Raw genomic sequence first — 19,085 nt, 5'->3', positions numbered from 1 at the left:
ATAAGCATATGCAAATATTAGGTACTATAAACGCCTACTAAGCCTGCTGCTTAAAACCCACAAGATTCCATTATTAATGGAGACTGAAACAAAAACTTCCTCCCGATCCTTGTGAGCTGTTGCTTCTGTTCCCGAGGAAAATCTCTCAGATGCTGACGGCGTCTGTTTCAGGGGTCTGTGTTCCGTGTGACATCAGATCTCCTCTTCAAGTGGCAGTGGTCTCACTTCTTCTCTACGCTCTGTGTACTAGAGACTCGCTTGTTGCAGTCTACGCTCTGTGTACTAGAGACTCGCTTGTTGCAGTCATTATTTTAGTTCTGCCTCTCCCGTCAAAGACCTTGGCTTGCCTTTATTTATTTGTTTTGTCTTTTTAGGGCCACTCCCGAGGCGTATGGAGGTTCCCAGGCTAGAGGTCGAATCAGAGCTGTAGCCGCCAGCCTATGCCACTGCCACAGCAACATTGGTTTGCCTTTAAATGTATTTGTATGTGAAAAATTTTCTAATCGTTCATAACATTGTCCATTTTGTGCTTTCATAATTTCCCTATACATGCACTTTCCATTCCATTTCAAGGACGATACTGCGCAAAACTAGGGCGCAAAAGGTATGCTGGAGACGAAGGTGTTGAAATTTACTCACCCTGGTGGTCCAAAGCTCTGTTGCCCTGTGAGGTCATAAAAATCTTTTCTCTGCTATTAGGAGTTATCGTGTAAAATAGATGACAGAGAGGTAATTGTTTCCAAAAATATATATGAGGTCCCTTTATCACTTAGTGAACAGATTTCTACAGATATGTATTTCATTTTGTTACTCCAACTTATTTGTATAAGTTGTTTATAAGTACTGTCCTATACAGTAATTCCTAGGGTGTATATCATGGGGAACAAGTGGAAAATTGTTCCTTCATTCCAACACTTTCAATAATTTTGCATAATTTATTCCCTAAGTTCTTCTATCTATTTTAGATGTAGGATGCTTGCTCTTTTCTACACATATTTTCTAGATGTGGACACTTAGACTTAAAGCAAAATAACGTGGTGAGTTCCTGTCGTGGCGCAGTGGTTAACGAATCTGACCAGGAACCATGAGGTTGCAGGTTTGATCCCTGGCCTCGTTCAGTGGGTTAAGGATCCGGCGTTGCCGTGAGCTGTGGTGTAGGTTGCAGACGCGGCTCGGATCCTGCGTTGCTGTGGCTGTGGAGTAGGCTGGTGGCTACAGCTCCAATTAGATCCCTAGCCTGGGAACCTCCATATGCCGCGAGTGTGGCCCTAAAAAGACAATAAATAAATAAATAAATAAAGTGTAAAAACTCATTGAATCAGAGGAGGCTTTCGTAATATTAGACTAGTACTATTATAAAGAGCTTTTGCAATATGTAGTTTGACCCCTAAACGTTAAATAAGAGAAAATTGAAACCAGTGCGTGAGAGCTTAGATTTCCTAAGCCGCAGATCAATGTTCCAGATCAATCCTCACCATTACCTTTTAAAATAACTCTCCTCGCTATTTCTTTATTTTAATTCTGTAATAACCAAAAATAATATTATTAATCGAATCATAAACAACAGTAATAGAGACAGACATACATCATTCATTTGGTCACTGAACACTGATTGATGCAACTTGTTAATATAGATAGTACAGTGAGAATAAATAGGTTTGGAGGGCAAGAAAGAAAAATTTAGTTTTTGATACGTTGAGATTGAGGACTCGATAGTTTATGCCAGTAAGTACAATTGAGCAGGTGAGAGAGCTGAGATGGAACGGGGGTGAGGTCAGCTGGCATAGAGAAGACAAATCTGATTATAATATGTTACGAGAGAACTGGGATGACCTGGAGAGAATATGAATTTGGGGAAATTTCAAATCTCTTTTCTTTCCTTTCCCCTTTTTATCCCTCTTCTTGCCTTTCTTTACTTCTTTCTATCTGCCTCTCTTTCTCCCTTTCTTTTTTTCTGTCCTCTTTCTTTTCCTTGTTCAGCTGAAATCATTTATATGTGTTTGTTATTTATGGGAAATTTTAATAGTGAAGTGAGTTTGGTTACATCAGAAAAATGTTGAATGACTATTGAGGTAACAAAGAAAGCAATAGGAATGGAATTCAGAAAAAATATAGAAATTATTTTTTTATCTTGGAAAGGAAGAGGAGCATTTATTCTGAGCCGAATTAGAAGACATTGTCGGTATGAATTTGCTAGGGATGGGATGGGATGGGATGTTGATCATGTTCCTTTTTTTTTTTTTCTTTTTGGTTTTTAGGGCTGCACCCGCAGCCTATGGAAGTTCCCAGGCTAGGGGTTAAATCAGAGCTGCAGCTGCCAGCCTACACCACAGCCACAGCAATGTTAGATTCCAGCCATGTCTGCAACCTACACCACAGCTCATGGCAATGCCAGATCCTTAACCCACTGAGTGAGGCCAGGGATTGAACCCGCATCCTCATGGTTACTAGTCAGATTTGTTTCCACTGCACCACAACGGGAACTCCATGTTCCCTTTTAATGTTATTTTTCTACAAATAAAGTAAGAGGTGAGATTATCTTTGGAGAATAAGGAGGAGAGTGGAGGAGTAGGATACATGAACAACATAATAAATGATAGAGAAAGATAGCTAGAGACATGAAAAAATTACTCTGCCGTGTCTAGGAGCCGACTGGAGTTAGAGATTTGAAATTTAGAATCCCATCAATGGTACAGTATGTTATTTTTAGAGAGAGTTGTCAGAAAACTATATGCAGGAACAGAGAAGGCCAACATTTGAATTGACCTAGAGCTGGTATTTTTTAATATAAAGAGGGTCAATTGAATTAGAAAGTTGTGATTATTGGCAAGTGTCTCGAGAATAATAAGTAAAGAAGTTAAGAAATTAGTTGTTGCAAATTAGAATAAAAGGGGTGATCCAGGGAACCCAACGGCTCAGTGAGTTAAAAACAGTACTGTAGATGAACTACCAAAGAACACTAAGAGACTATGGAAATTCAAGTAGAGTTAAGAGCTATGATAACATCTAGAGTGTGTATCTGGATGTAGGTGGTGTAATACAAGTGGAATTAAGGTTTAAAGATATATTAACAACTCTGCATTGACGATTACTTTGCCACTTAAAAGGAATCAAGAAATAGAAGATTAAAAAGAGCATCTAGATTGGCAACATCAGCAAGATAGCAGAGTAGGAAGCCCTAGATTCTCCTTCCCTCCACAAATATCCATATTCAGCAGCAATTCCCAGACAAATTCCCTTTATGAGAAATCCAAAAACTAACTGAAATATTCCTGAACCATAGGAAAATGCAAAACCAGGCTCACCAAAGCCAGTAGCGAGTTTTGTGACACCCTCTTACTGGAATCCCTATTGCCAGCATAGCACCATACTATCAAAAAGAAACCTCTTCCTTCTCAGCTTCTCCCGTGGGAGGCAGGAATTGGATTGTGTATCCAGACTCCCAGCTCTTCTAAGGGGGTTTCCCAGATTACTGGCTTCAGTTTTCCCAGAATTGGACTTCTGATGGGCCAGGCACAGTCTGTGCACCTACAGGAAAACAGTGACAGCAACTTGGGCTGATGGACATCGTAGATCCTACTCTCTTCTCATCGTAGAGCAAGTGATAAAACTCACAGCTGCCTCCTTCTCCCTGAAGAGGGAAAAAATTAGAAGAGACCAACAAATCTCTGGCAAAGTTGAGTGGCAGAGATCTTCTCCTGTATAAGCCTAGTCCATGAAGACTGGGAGAGGTGCCTGCTTTGTTTAATATATAGGCAGCAACACAGAAAATCAAGGAAAATCAAGGCAAGAATGTTCCTCAAGAAAGGAATAAGATAAGCCTCCAGATACTGACCCTAAAGAAAGATAGTAGTCTGATATACCCGAAAGAGAATTCAGAACAACTGTAATAAAGATGCTCACTGAGATCAGGAAGACAAGGCAAGAACAAAGGGAGAAATTCAATAGAGATATAAAATAACAAAAGGTACAAAATGGAAATCATGGAGCTAAAATGATAGTTAAACTTTAAAAAAAAATCACTAGAGGGTTTCAACATTTGGTTAAGCAGAACAAGACATTGGTGAACTCATTGGAAATAATTAAGTCAGAGAGGAAAAAGAAAACCATGCAATGAAAGAGAGTGAAGAAAATTTAATTGAGTTATGGACCATTATCAGGGAACCAACAAACTCCTTATGGGATTCCCAGATTGAGAAGAGATAAATAAAGGATCAGGAAACTTAATCACCTCCTACGCTGTTGGTGGGAATGTAAATTGGTACAACCACTACGGAAAACAGTATGGAGGTACCTCAGAAAACTAAAAAAAATAGAAACTGGGAGAAAGAACACTTGTTTTAGATTCTACAAACTGAATTTGAGGCTGTATTCTAGCAGTTACCAGTTATGTAAACTTCAAATTTTTTATTTTCTTCTAGCTCCTGTTCCCTCATCTATACAGTAGGAATATAGTAGTTACTGCAACTACTTTTCCTGTAATAGCTTTCCAAGTGCAAAATTCGTTGGACTCTGCATACCTTGTCTAATTTATGAGGCATTTGGCACTGTTGTCCTTCTGAAAGTGCTGTTTCTTGATATATTCTCTTCTCTTCCGTTATTACAAAATAATTCTCTCCTGGTTCTTTCGGATACTTCAGATCACTGTTTTTTACTCTCCTCTGTTGATTCCTTGTAAAATTGATGGTTCTAGATTTTATCCTTATGTTCATTTTCCCCTTTGTTCATCTCAACCACTTCTTTGAAATTAAGTACCACTGATGCTCTGAGATATATTAGACCAATGAAGAACTGTCTAAACTTAAGAAATTCATCCATTATCTATTTATTCAATTAATATGCATTCAGCAGCTACCATGTGTCAGGCTTGAGCTGAGAAAAGGAACTGGAAATAGGGCTTAAACGACACAAACCAAAATCCTCATTTTCCTTTTCTTGGATGTTTCATGAGATTTCAGTTTCAACACATCTAAAACTTAACTACCCTTTCCCCACCAGCACCTCCTGCAATCTGTTATTTTCCTTGTGTTTTATTTACCAGTAAGTAATTCCACCCACTTAGGTATTCAGGCCAGAAATCTGAGCATAATCCTAGACTCTTACCTTCCCGAGGTCTTTCTCATAACCATTAAATCCACTTTTCAGTGTCTTCTCAAATCCAGTCCCTCATTTTCATCCGCAGGTGCACTTCAAGATCACCTGGGCTCTGCATGTATAAAATGGGACAGTTTTATACCTACTTCATGGGATCAATAGTAAGATTAATGATCTAATGGATTCATTAGGCTCAGAACAGTACCCAGCACATGGTGCTTCTTAAAGAAATGTTAGTTGTCTTTATTAAATACTATTATTAGCTATTAGAATTTGCATATGAAATGAAGCTTGTTTCTCTTCCCTGCCTAGGAAAACAAAAGTATTGGGAAAAAAATCTGAATCACTTCATCAAAAGTACCATCTGCTATACAAATTAACGTGTGTGTGTGTGTGTGTGTGTGTGTATAAAATCCACCTGGGCTTCAATAAGGCTTTTAATTTGAGATCTGAGCAACAAGATAGGAATGTATGATATAAACCATGCCACTAAACTCTGAACATAACTATGACTCAAGCATTTACTGGGATTATCTATATCTATATATCTCAGAAATAACTATATAGATGTGTATATATATACATATACACACACACGCATATATTGACCTTCATCCTCTTGGCTGTTCATTTAAGGAACTGACAAATCATGAATTCAGCTGCCTTGGGGAATCCAGCCTGGGTGCATAGTCAAGATGGCTTGTAACACCTTTGCCAGTGAACAGACCTTATCACCGCTACCATAGGCTGCTCTCCTGTCGTCAACCTCCTGGGCACTGAGCCCGCCCTGATAAACTTCACTTATGAAACAGCTACAGGGAGGACTAGAAAGCCATGAACATTCAGCGCCTTTCCTCAGTTCACTCATCAGATAGTCGTTCCTGCACCCTTGGGTCGGTTTGGCTAAACAGACAGAAGTGGGTGGAAGGCAACCTTTCCCAACTCTGTGCCTCAGAAATGTCAGACACTCCTAGGTCTTGGCCATAGAATGAGTAAGAAGGAAAGACACACACTAGTTCTCACTAACATGCACCCCTAGAGATGTACTAACTATGATCCTGTCCATTTATCTTGAATCTGAACTGCCCCCAATATTTTCTGAAATGTACTTGTCAATTTAAGGCATTCTGCACACTAATTCCTAATAAATATTTATTTTTATAGCTTTTACAACTGGGACAGTCATGTTGCTGTTTGGAACTCAACTCCCAACTACCAAGTGATTGCTGATAATCCAGAAGGCTTGCTTTTCAAATACAAAAGAGACAGAAAAATCCTCAACGTGGACCCTAAGGTATTTCAGTCTGCTTTTACACTTATGTGTCTCTCTAAATTTTATCGTATCTCTACCATTATTCAAAAACTATTAAATATTTGACTCTTAAGTTTTCAAAGTTAGAAATGAAAATGTATGTTGAAACTTAGAGCATCTATTATCCCTAAAGAAAAAAAAGTCCTCAGAACTTAATAAATTATCAGAAATTAACAAAGAAGAATGGGGGGGTGTTAAACGGAACACTTCTCCATGCCTGGCAGCAGAATTAGATCAGGGAGCCAGTAGGCAGTACACCTTATAGTTCCTTTTGTTCCATGGCAAGACATCAGTCATGTGGCCTTGCCACATGGAAGCCTGGGAAGTCTGTATTTGGATAGCCATGTGTCCAGCCAGAAACAAGAGTTCTGCAAAAGGGAAAAGCGAGGTTTGGGTGGACAACTAGCAAATTTGTTACCTGCTTGGTGTTATGGGCCCCCGTTTGGGCCTCAGCAGGGAAGTTCTTTCCTTGTTGGGATTCACACAGCCAATAATGAAACTGATGCTGATTGAAACAGTACAAGCTTTATTCAATGGTCAGAGAATGGAGAAGCAGGAACTTAGTTTGCAGATCAACTTCTAGTCAGGAGGTGACCAGAAGGCAAGATTTTTAAAGGTAGGGTTGATGAGGGGGAGGCATATACATTGGTTTTCTGGGAGTAGGTAGGGTTTTTCCTGGAACTGGAGAGCCACCTCTTTTTCTTCCTTCTGCCATCTGGTACTTCCTGTTGTGGCCACGGGCAGGCCCGTCGCTTGGCATGCTAATGTATTGCGGTGGGTGTGAGCACGCAGTGAGGCTCAAAGTCTCCTGGAGATAGGATCTCCCGCCATCTTAGATTTGGTCGGTTCCAACCAGTTCGGGTGGCATCTCGTTTTTTCTCTTCGAGGCAGTTCCTGTACGACAAAGAGAACACTCCTTACAGCTTACATTCCCTCCAGGGACTGGGAGAGTTAAGCTTAACAGCCACGGTAACAGTTTGTGACACAACACTCTCTCCTTCAAAAGAATGCTACTCTTCCTTTATTCTCAGGTTCTCATTAGTAAGTTGAGGGACCTGACCCCCAAATCCCTAGGGCAATATTTATTAGGAATCTATGAATAGCAGAGAAGTTTATGAGCACGTCTCCTCTCTGGTGGTACGTCTTGATTCATCATAGATGGATGTCAAAATGTCATCATTTAAGGCGAATTATAGAAAACTTCATAATAGCATTCGCAGAGGCTTTTCCTTTTTAAAGGCTAAACTACATGCATAAGAAAAGGTATAAAATGTTTAACAGCATCATTAAGGTGTGTGTGAGACAAATTTTCAAATCCGTTTTGAATGGCATCACACAGACTATTTTAGGGCTCTGTTTTAACTAATACCCTATACATACATCAAGAAGGTATGTCATGAATTATAGAGTTTGTGAATGTCTTTGAAGAATCATTATTGAATCCAAATTGTTACTTAGATCGTTCAAATAATTTTAATGAAAACACTCACTTCCAAAATAATCATAAGATTTCAAAGAACTAGTCAACAATCCATAAAATACAAAATCTTTTTTCCTGAAAGATTTTTATCATCACTCAAAATATTCATGACAAGTCTGAAGGAAAAGTACTTTTGAAATCTTGAATAAATAAGGATTTACCTAATTAGTGATAAAAGTAAAGAATTATTGACGGAGACATCCAATGATATTTAGGTACTGAGAGTTCTTTAAATGTTATTTTGAAGATAAAAGCTTACCGAAAAAGAATGCTGGTTTCATACAATGAACACATTTCTAGGCCTTACTTTGCTATGACGTGGCTACACGGCCTGGAGAAATTCACTTAACCTCCCAGGCTCTACTGTTCACAACCCAAGGTGGGAGTGCGTCGTATCGGTGTTCTCTGATCTCTAGAGTCCCTCTACAACCCCAGTTCCAAGTCGCAGAGCCACTAATTCAGCTGGGCCCAGAAGTTCATATTTTCAGAAGCAGCCAGTGTGATTATGCTGCACGTTGTCCACGAACCACAATTTGAAAAAGCCTTCTCTATAAAAAGCCTTCTCGAGATCTGGGGCTCTGTTTCCAAACACAAGTGCTCTCAAACAAAATATACCACGTATATTTTCATTTTTATGGACTAGGTATAAAATTAGCTTGTACATTGCCTACTTGATTTCTTATTCACATTCTCCAAAGCGCTGTGATCCTTTTGTATTTCATGCATCCACGGAGCGTCTCTTACAGACCCATCGGAGAATCAAGAAGTAAGCCAATAGGTCAAGTTTCTAGAACTGCAAACAATATGAGTTACATTTTTATACTCAGTAGTTTTCTTAATAATTTTGCTTGAAATTCTTCGCAAGATGAACACCTTCCTAGAACACCATAAAGTGCTATAAAATATTGTAAGAAAAACACAACTCAGCTCTTCTTTTCCTTTCCTTCAAGGACTCTCTTTGAAATATTTTATGCTTGAAATTAAAGAGGTCAAGGTAAGTGAAAGGTGGCAACAGTGGTAAACAGGATGTGTCTCCCTTGTCTGACACGGATTAGACTCGTTAATGTTCCCATGAAACATCGTCGTTAGTGAATGGTGAGAGTGGAAAAACGGAAACTGTGCAGGCCTTAGAAGAAGTAATATGAGTTCATGGGTTTAGAAATTCCAAATGCAATAAGAGTTTGGTTGCATTGAAGACAGGACCACTGGCTTTAACTTCCCTGCAGCTGTATAACATCTGGAACAAATAAGGCCGGTTTCTATTTTTGAGTGAAGAATGCTTGGCTGAGGGATTCACACCCACCAAAATGTTTCCAGTGTATTATCTTTAGAAGGATTGAGTGGACACACTTTGCACTCACTCCCCTACATTATCTGGGAGATTAAAAAAAAAAAAAGGCATTTTTCTTTTGCTTTTGGGAAACATTAAACATGAAAGAGTCTGCTTTGAGTCTTAGCCTATCATAGGTGGTTTAAAACCTTCACGATATGCTAGTAAGATGAGACGTTGTGTAGAATGGTTAAAATAGGCAAAGTCTTCCGTAGTTACACCAGCTTTCCCCCCTTCCCTCCCCTCTTCTGTTTATGAATGTGAAAACCCATCGCCTAGAAAAATGTCTGGTTAATAGATACTCAAGTACTCATAGAATAAATGAATGAAAGAGTGATTCTCTCGAAACACACAAACATAATGCTATTCTGATTAAAAGTTGAAAGTGGATTATGTCTCTAATGCTTGAGCCAGAAAGGATACATGCAGTTACTCCATTCTATATCGATCCAAGTAAGTCAGGGAAAAAACAAAAACAAAAAAACTACAGGAATTTATCATCGGAAATAGCTAGTGTGGCCATAATTTTAGGTTTTGTTGAGGTTATACAGAAGCTTTTATTTTGGTGGGCACTTTCAAGTGTTCTTGTGCAGTCCCGGCATATGTAATGTAAGCCGCCTCAAATGAAGGCCATTAAGTTAGAATATTAAGACAAAATAGAATAGGTTTTTGATTTATGAACAAATTGACACAAACAGGTTTAATGACGTGCTCAAGGTCCCAGAGATCATTAGGAGCAGAGTCTAGTGATAGAGCTTAAACTTAAACGTGAGACAGCATGGAGAGTGCAGGGATGAGCAAGAGTCCAACCCCTGCCTTTTACGTGCTCGGAGGATGCTTAAGGAAACAGGCATGGCAAAACCTAACTGCAACCTAAGGAAGAAAATGCCATGTCGCAAAGAAGAGAAAGGCTTTGGGAATTCAGTGGGAGGCGAGCTGAGCTTTGACCTGGGGCGGGAGTCAGCGGAGAGGGGGTGGTGAGGGGCAGCCCTGGGGATGGGTAGGTGTTTATCTTTTAGCTGGGCTTGAAGACTGGCTGGAATTCAACTCACAGAAATGGAGAGGAAGGTAATACCAGGAATGGAAGCTATTAGCAAAGGTAAGATCGCTGACAGTGAAACAAAGGAAAGGAACACCTCAATAGTTCCCTTTGGCTGCTGCACTGGTCTGGAGAAGGGGCAGAATGGGAAGGAAGCGTGGCAAGCTCACGAAAAGCCTTGAATGCAGGACTCGTGAGGCTCCTGGAAGCGTGTCCAGGCTCGTGTACAGGGAAGTAACAGGATGAGAGTTACGTCGTGAAGAAATTGGAAGGTGTGGATTAGGACAGACTAGGGAGAAAGACCGGAGCCATGCGAGCACGACAGTAATCGGGTAAGGATGAAAGAGGACTGGAACTAGCAGTCCTGCCGTGGTGCAGAATTTTCCGAGTTGGTGCTTTAAATATCGCCATCACCTGAACATTGAGGTAGAGAGAAAATTTAGAGGATGCATCTCTATGTAGAAAAGTGGCTGAGAGGGCTCACCTAACACCAACACTTGTTGCGGGGGTGGCCGGAATTTCTGATGCTGCATGAGGCCAGAGAAGAGGGTGGGCTGCATAGATGTCGGTAAACTCTGTCACTCTCCACTCTGCCTTCTAGCCGCCTCTTCCTCATCTAACGTAACTGCTGGCACTGTGGAGTATACAAAGTGAATCAGAAAGGTGGGTTTCTTGCCCTAAAAAGCTTACAGGTTAATTGATGGGCACGTGGGAAAATAAAATATGCATAGAAATGGCAAGCTAGAAAAGTGTCTATAAGAATTCAGAGAAGGCAGAATTTCCTTTGCACCTAAGGTGTTCCAGGACAAGTTAACCAAAGAGGTGGCATCTGAACTGAGAGCTGGGGATGGTGACAACAAGAAGACTGGAGCAAGTGAGGTGTTCTCGCAGGACGGACCATCACATTACAGAGGGGAAGCACAGGGCAGGGGCTGATGGGAAGGGAGAGGAATGCCTTTTCGCTGAAGAGTCATTCTCAGCATGGGCAAAATATCACAGTCACCTAGAACATTTTCGAATGTTTGACGCCTGGCCTCATCCTCAAAGATTCTAGTTCATTTGGTCTGGGTGGAAGACCCGGGCATTTGTAGTTTTTAAGAGCCCCCGTCCCCATGAGATTCTTAAGTACAAGTAGGGTTGAGACCAAGTCACAGGAAAGGAAGTGATAGCAGAGAAGCCGTGAGAGAAAACTGAACCCCCAGTGTGGAAGCCAAGTCTAATGAGTTCTTATCATTCTACGAAATTCAGTGGACGCCTGTACCATTTGTGTCATGACTTGGAATCAAAATTTCTAAGTACCAAAATGATTAAGCCGTCTTGAAAGGAGATGATTTCTCTGAGGGCTGACCTTCACTGGTGTGCAAAAGAAAATCAGTTGTATGAAACAACTGAACTTCTGTAGGACAGAGGCTCCTTTTTGTTACTTTGGTGTCTAATAGAGTGCATGTTGAATGAAGTTGCTTGATAAATGGCTGATGACAAAAGCAAACAAACCAACCCAAAAAATATGGTCAAAGATCTTCGAACTGCATGGTTTCTATTAGATGTAGGAAGTTGAAACAAAAGACGCTATTACAGCACAAACCCTCTGCTTCACTCCCAGGGTCGCAGGACAAGGAAGGGACGTGCGGTGCCCCCGTGCCCTGACTTAGCGGATTGTGTTTCTTCTGTCCTTGCCTGTCAGTCTCCTCACTGGGCAACAGGAGCTCCCAATCCAGTCTCCTCTTTTGGAAAAGTACACCTGTTCAAACATAAAAATGTACTACTTTGGAATGCAAACGGATGTCAAAAGAGATTTTCAGCAACATCCAGCCCATCATGGCTTGAAGTAGTAGTTGGAAATGGGGAAAAAAAGAAGAGTTGGGGGAAAAGTAGCAATTTCTGTCAATTCTACATAACTTTCCCCCTTCCTCTCTCCTCACACCAGCCAATCAGGAGAACCCTAGGCTCCGCCCACTTTAGGTTCAAACTGCACTGGTCTGTGGCCAGGCCCAGGAATCTGTATGTTTAAATATCTCCCCAGATGAGCTTAAAGATAAGCTGGATTTGATATACACTGCTTTATGATATTTATTAGCTATGGTTTTATCTTACCGTATGTCCGTAAGGTAACCAAACGTCATTCCTCTAAAACAAGTTTTCAGTCAATGGCCTTAATTTTAAGTGGTCTAATTTACATATTCCTGAGACTGCACAAATAGACTAGAAAGTGCAGGCCATATACCAAGACTTCTGAACACCCTCCACAGTAATGTGAACGGCCACAGTGGACGCTTCCACTGATAAACCACTGCTATTTTCCCTTCCTTACTTGAACGGCCACAGTGGACGCTTCCTCTGATAAACCACTGCTATTTTCCCTTCCTCACTTGAATCGTTATAGGACGAAGGTGGTGTGCCCGTTCTCACCATCAAGGCCTCATCAAGACTCATTTTGTCAGGTGGGTTTGTCCAGAGGCTCCTCTGAGACATATGTGACAGGGACTTCTAAAGCATAAGCTGAAACGTGGGGCAGAAACCCTTTCTGATAGTTTCACCATTGTCTCTCCCACGCCAGCATATGGTAGGTACTCAGCAAATATCTGTGGAAGGAATAGACTGAATACTAAATATTTGCTAAAGAAACCAATAGTAGGGCCAAAAGTAATCCTGGAAACTTTTGAGGTTAACTTTAAAATATTTTAAGATCTTAGACACTAGAAACATATGTAGAGCTAATGCTACTTTTAGTTGAAAATGACCAGAGTAATTGACTCTGGTGTGTTTCTCTCCTTGGTGGGTGCATGAAGCCTAGGGGCAGGTGGGGGGTTCTTTGCTGAAGGTCAGAGTGCTGACTCCAGGTGTGGAGGGCAATGGCAGTGTGTTAGGTTCATTTGGTTTGTTCGTTTGTTTGTTAATAAATGGGTAGGCATTGTAGTCCTTGCTGTATGTGATACAGAAGCATAAAAACAAAAACCCAAAGCAAAAAGCCAAATTTTACTTTCTTTTTCTTTGTTTTCATTAGTAGAAGTCAGTTTTAGTTTTAAACCTTGTTCACTTACCTTCTGCTGATGAAAACACATGTAACATGGTGGTTTGAATTTAATCTCCTCAAGCTCCGTCCTCCCGGTGAGGGTCCTCCATTTTGCACTCTGTCTTCTCCCAGGGCCCACGTCTATTTCCCACCGGACTTAAAAACAAACAAAAACATACTGGAAAGAATAAGTTTAAGAGAAGCTGTGATTTCTTCAAAGCCTCAGACAGGGTTCCCTCAACTCCACACCAACTTGACTGGTGGGGCAGAGGACGTACTGAAATCACCAGCACCCCTTTTTTGGCTCCCGGATTTTCCTCTGAGGCCCTTGTAAACGCTGTGTTTTAACTGTGGCATAGTCACCGTTATTAAGCAAAGCTGAGGCCTTGCCCACTTTCTGGTCTTGCTGCCCAAATTACTGAATGTTTGGTTGATTATAGCCCTAAAACACCCACATCCTAGGACACTTTTAAACATTTTCTCCCCTGGGCAATCACCTGGTATACCCGAACTAAAAGTCTGCCACATATCACTTAAGCATTTACTCAACTAACTGCTGCTCAAATCAATGGCCTTGAGGAATACATTAAAAATTACACTATAGAGCTTGGCTTTTATGAATTAAAACTCTTGAAACTTAAATGTTATGCCCTCTTCTTGACCTGGAAAACTGGTTTTAATTTTATACGCAGTGTTATGGCACAACCCCTAGAGATAAGCACATTAGTGTTATGCATCCGATATATGAACTCATGGGTGTAGCACAGAAAAGTTATGCTGGAGGAAAGAAAAAAATTAAATATATAACTTAAAATTACTGTATGTATATCAATGCTTAGTAATAAAAGTATGAGTGATAACCCTTCACCATCCCAGGTGAATGTCTGCAGTGAAGAGTACATATTTCAATAAAACATACATGACAATGAAAAATTGCTGTTATAAGCTTCTCGCTAGAAGAACAGCCTAATTAAACAACGTGCCAAATACCGAAATGAGAATAGAGAAATTTGGGAGAGACAACTTGAGCCCCAAAGTGTGTCACAAATCAGGACAAAGAGCATGGTGAAGAGTGGAAGGTTAGTTTCTTGGCGGAATGAAAGGATGGAAGAACAAAATAATGACTTCCTTTATGACTTTGAAGACCTGCTAACTCGTGACAGAGAAGCAGGCACCGGAAACACAGGAGTCAGCCGTGGAGCCATTGTAGGTACAAAACCACAGTGAAGGGATGGTTTCCAAAACAAAGCAAGCGTGACTTCTTCCGGGTTTGAAGAGGTAGTCAAGTCCCATCCACCACCCGGCAGATGCTCTCGGTTTCTGAGGCACTGACATCCCAAAGGAGGTTGCAGGATATGAAACGTGCTGGAACATGGAACCAACAGCACAGCGATCACGTCTGGATAAGAGAGAGAATCTCATGTTGACAACTTCTAAACGGTAACTGCTGATTGGGGTATCTTCAGCAGAAACATTGGTGGCTGCAGTGACACATACGGCCTCAAAGAGCTGAAGCAAGAGTGAAAACACAATACAACAAACAAACAAAGGGCAGCCTCAACTTGGTAGCCCGGGACACCACCTCACAAGCACATGAGGCTGCTCCGGAGGATAGGTTCCTAACCTCTGGGGAAACACAACTTATTTTATTTTTATTTATTTATTTATTTATTTATGTTTTGCTTTTTTTTTTAGGGCCATACCCACGGCATGTGGAGGTTCTCAGGCTAGGGGTCTAATCAGAGCTACAGCTGCCAGCCTACACCACAGCCACAGCAACGCAGGATCTGAGCTGCATCTGCGACCTACACCACAGCTCATGGCAACGCCAGATCCTCAACCCACGGAGCGAAGCCAGGGATCGAACCCACAACCCCATGGTTCCTAGTCAGATTCATTTCCACTGTGCCATGATGGGAACTCTGGGAAACACAACTTATTTTAAAAATCTAGCATGTTCTATGGATTTGCTCAAAAAACAAAATGGAAAAAATAGAAGTAAAAAACTGCAATAACAAAAAAGAGACATTTCAAAAAAAAAAAAAAAGAAAAGAGGAACAAATGCACACGTAGGGCCACACACAAAGTACTGTAATAACATTTTAAGACATTCAAACATTTGCCTGTCTCGTGAGAACTGAAGACCTAAGGACTCTCGGAAATACCTGGGAGCAGTTGACAAGAGCTAAGAACTCTAAGACAAGCAGGAAAGGATGGAGAAAATCTACCTAGACTGAGGCAGGAAAAGCCCTTTGAGAGGGGCAGTAGGAAACGAGTTGTCACTAATAGACCTTATCGGCTTTGTGATTAGGGCAAATTACTTGACCTCTTTGGGGCACTTCCCTACCCTCGTTTTCTCATCTGTTAAATCTGTAAAAATAACCATGACACAAGGTTTTTGTGAAGACTAAATGAAACAATCCATGTAATATGCTGCTGAATAGGTGCTCAGTGAACAAATATTGCTTCCTGGTGCTGAATGAACTTACAATGAAAGTTCTAAAAGGGTTTCATTTTTCACAGTACTTAAGAAATGGAAATAATCTATATGTCCATGACGGGACAATGATTAAATAAATTGTGATACATCAACACAGTAAAATAGTATGCAGCAGTTTTAAAAATGAGTTAAAGCTGCACTTACTGAAGCTTGCGTGCTAGTATGAATAGATGTTTGAATTACACTATGAAGTGAAAAAAGCAAGCTGTGAAACAATGTAGACAATATTCTGTAAAGTAGTCATAATTTATACAAGAATTTTCCACCGATGGACATGTAGGTTAGTTTCTGTTTCTCTCCTCAGGTTTAAATAATAACTCCCTATAACCAAGTTTGTTTTTTAATTGAAGTATAGTTGATTTTCAAAATGTTAGTTTCAGGTGTACAGCAGGGTATTCAGTTTTATATATATATATACACACACACACATATATGAATATTACATACAGGTTCTTTTTAAAATTCTTTTCCATTATAGGTTTATTACAAGATGGCGAATATAGTTCCCTGTGTTATACAGTAAATCCTGCTTGTTTATCTGTTTTATATAGAGTTGTGTGTCTGTTAATCCCTCCACCTAATTTACCTCTCCTCTTCTTTCCCCTTTGGTAATCATAAATTTGTTTTCTATGTCTGTAAGTCTTTTCTGTTTTGCAAATAAGTTCGTTCGTACTAATTTTTTAGACTCTTCTATAAGCGATAGCATATAATGTTCGTCTTTGTCTGATTTACTTCACTTAGGAAGATAATCTCCAGTTGCATCCATGTAGCTGCAAATGGCATTATTTCATTCTTTTTATGGCTGAGTAGTATTCCACTGCACATAGGTACTACATATCTTCTTTATGCATTCCTCTGTTGATGGACCTTTAGGTTGCTCCCCTGTCTTGGCTATTGGAAGTAATGCTGCTATGAACATAGGGGTATATGCATCTTTTTTAATTATAATTTTGTCCAGATACATGCCCAGGAGTGGGATTGCTCCATCGCACGGTAACTCCATTTTCAGTTTTTTAGGAAACCTCCACACTGTTTTCCACCTGTGCCAATTCACGTTCCCACCGACAGTGTGGGAGAGTTCTGTATCTCCATGCCCCCTCCAGCACGCATCCTTTGTAGACATTCTGAAGACGGCCACCCTGACCAGCACGAGGTGATCCTCCTTTAGTTATGGTCTGCATTTCTCTAATAATGAATGATGCTGAGCCTCTTTTCATGTGCCTACTGACCACCCATGTGTCTTCTTTGGAGAAATGTCTATTGAAGTCTTCTGCCCATTTTTTGCCTGGGTTGTTTGCTTTTCTGTTTTGCTTTGTTTTGTTTTGGCATTGAGTTGCCTGAGCTGTTTGTATATTTGGAAATCCGGCCCTTATTGGTCTCACCATTTGCAGATCTTTTCCCCAGCCCATCGGTTGTCTTTTCATTTTGTTCGTGATTTCCTTTGCTATGCGAAAGCTTAGGTTTTCATTTTTTTCTTCAAGATGGATTCCTAAAACTTTAGAGAGATATTATTAAATCAGTTTGCAGTTAGACCATATCAACTTACAATTATAACTGAACTGCTTAAGACTGTCCATTCACCATGCTCTGTTAATTTTGCATATTTTTAATTTTTGTTAATTTTATAGTTCAAATGTATTGAAGTCATTTTAACTTTTCCTTTAATTATTATTAGGGATGAATATTCCTTTCACATGCATGTTTGTATATCATACTTCTTCTGTAATTGTTATTGCTCTCTACACACTTTTCTATAGAGTTTTGCTGGGTTTTTTTTTTCATTAAATTTTAAGTATTTTTTATTTAAAAAGTAGAATACCTTTAGCTGTCATATTTTTAGTGACATTACAATTTTTTTTTTGGCTGTACCCATGGCATGTGGAAGTTCCTGGGCCAGATATCCAACCTGCACTGCCGTTGCGACTGTACCACAGCTGCAGCAGTGCTGGATCCTTAGCCCACTGTGCCACGCAGGAACTTCCAGTGACACTGCAATTTAGGTATCTGTATTTTAACATTTGTAATTTTTTTGGAGTGCAAGTTTTCAATTTTTATATAATCCAAACTATTGAGTTCCTTTTCTAATTTTTTCTGCTGTATCTATGTTTTAAAATATTCCCATACTTAGATTCGGCAAATATTTACCTATATTTTCCTTTAGATTGGTTCATAGTTTCCTTTATACATCTAAACTATAATGTTTCTCAGACTTTGTAGGGTAGAGTTAGAGGCCTTTTACTTGGTTCCATCCATTGTTTCTTTCATTAATTTATACCCAATGATCTTATCGCACCATTTTATTTTTCCCCATATTTCATATTTGGCTTGGAATCCTGTCTCTCTTGGGACCTAGTGATGACATCAGACAGAGGTCCTTTAGCAACTCCCCACAGTTCATGAATTTGAAGTCAGAGTTTTCTAGGTGCTGAATTTTCTCAACCAACTGCATTATTTGTTGTTTGTTGTGTGTGTGAGATTATTTCTAGCATTCCTGTTACCTATTGCTAAGGAATATTTTTAGAAGAATGTAGAATCATGATTCTCATATAGATTTTAAAATGCAAGTGTCAGAGTTCCCGTCGTGGCTCGGTGGTTAACGAATCCGACTGGGACCATGAAGTTGCAGGTTTGATCCCTGGCCTCGCTCAGTGGGTTAAGGATCCGGCGTTGCTGTGAGCTGTGGTGTAGATCACAGATGCGGCTCGGATCCTGCGTTGCTGTGGCTGTGGCGTAGGCCGGCGGCTACAGCTCCGATTCAACCCCTAGCCTGGGGACCTCCATATGCTGCGGGAGCGGCCCTAGAGAAAACAAAAAAAAAAGACAAAATAATAATAAAAATTAAAACGCAGGTGTCAGCATTTTTTAACTCCTTAATTAATGAGGGACCAGTAGGTGTTACTATTGGCTCCAAGAAAAATTCAAAGAGCAGAGACATATAAAGGGAATAAGAAATTTTGAAATGAGTTTACAAACAGACGCAAAACTGATCTATCAAAATCAGTGCAAACATCATCTGCATTCCATCAAATACAACCACTTTGTGGTTATACAGACAAGCATTTTCATTGCTATCAGACTTCTGCATTTTACAGAGTCGTAATGTCACTCAGTGATGAGAAACCCTACATGAGTGAGTGGTCAGGAAGCCACTATTGATTTTCATCCATTTCACAGGCTCACAACTTTCCCTGACAGTGTCCTCTCCTCATTTTATCATCATAATTTCAAAGAGAAGATTGTTATAAAGTAAAGCTAGTCTTCTTAGTGTTGCCTAACTTTTTTCATAGATGCTATAAAGGTGTTATTTTACCATATAG

The 19,085-nt window shown here is 40.1% G+C and overlaps 1 protein-coding gene across 4 annotated transcripts in view; it reads left to right on the top strand.

Annotated features, from left to right (window-relative positions):
* The window catches only part of CFAP299 (cilia and flagella associated protein 299), a 531,077-nt gene that overhangs the window by 500,503 nt on the left and 11,489 nt on the right, over positions 1-19,085 (top strand). For 3 of the 4 annotated variants that reach the window (XM_047751672.1, XM_047751671.1, XM_047751670.1), the window contains exon 5: positions 6,259-6,388. In XM_047751672.1, the coding sequence (XP_047607628.1) occupies positions 6,259-6,388 (130 nt within the window). Of the gene's footprint in view, positions 1-6,258; positions 6,389-19,085 lie in introns of those variants that run through there. The other variant, XM_047751673.1, reaches the window with a different exon arrangement.

Source organism: Phacochoerus africanus, chromosome 10, assembly GCF_016906955.1.
Source record: "Phacochoerus africanus isolate WHEZ1 chromosome 10, ROS_Pafr_v1, whole genome shotgun sequence".
NCBI classification, from domain to species: Eukaryota; Metazoa; Chordata; class Mammalia; order Artiodactyla; family Suidae; genus Phacochoerus; species Phacochoerus africanus.
The sequence above is the reverse complement of the archived record's forward strand: the minus strand, read 5'-3'. Positions and strand labels throughout refer to the sequence as shown.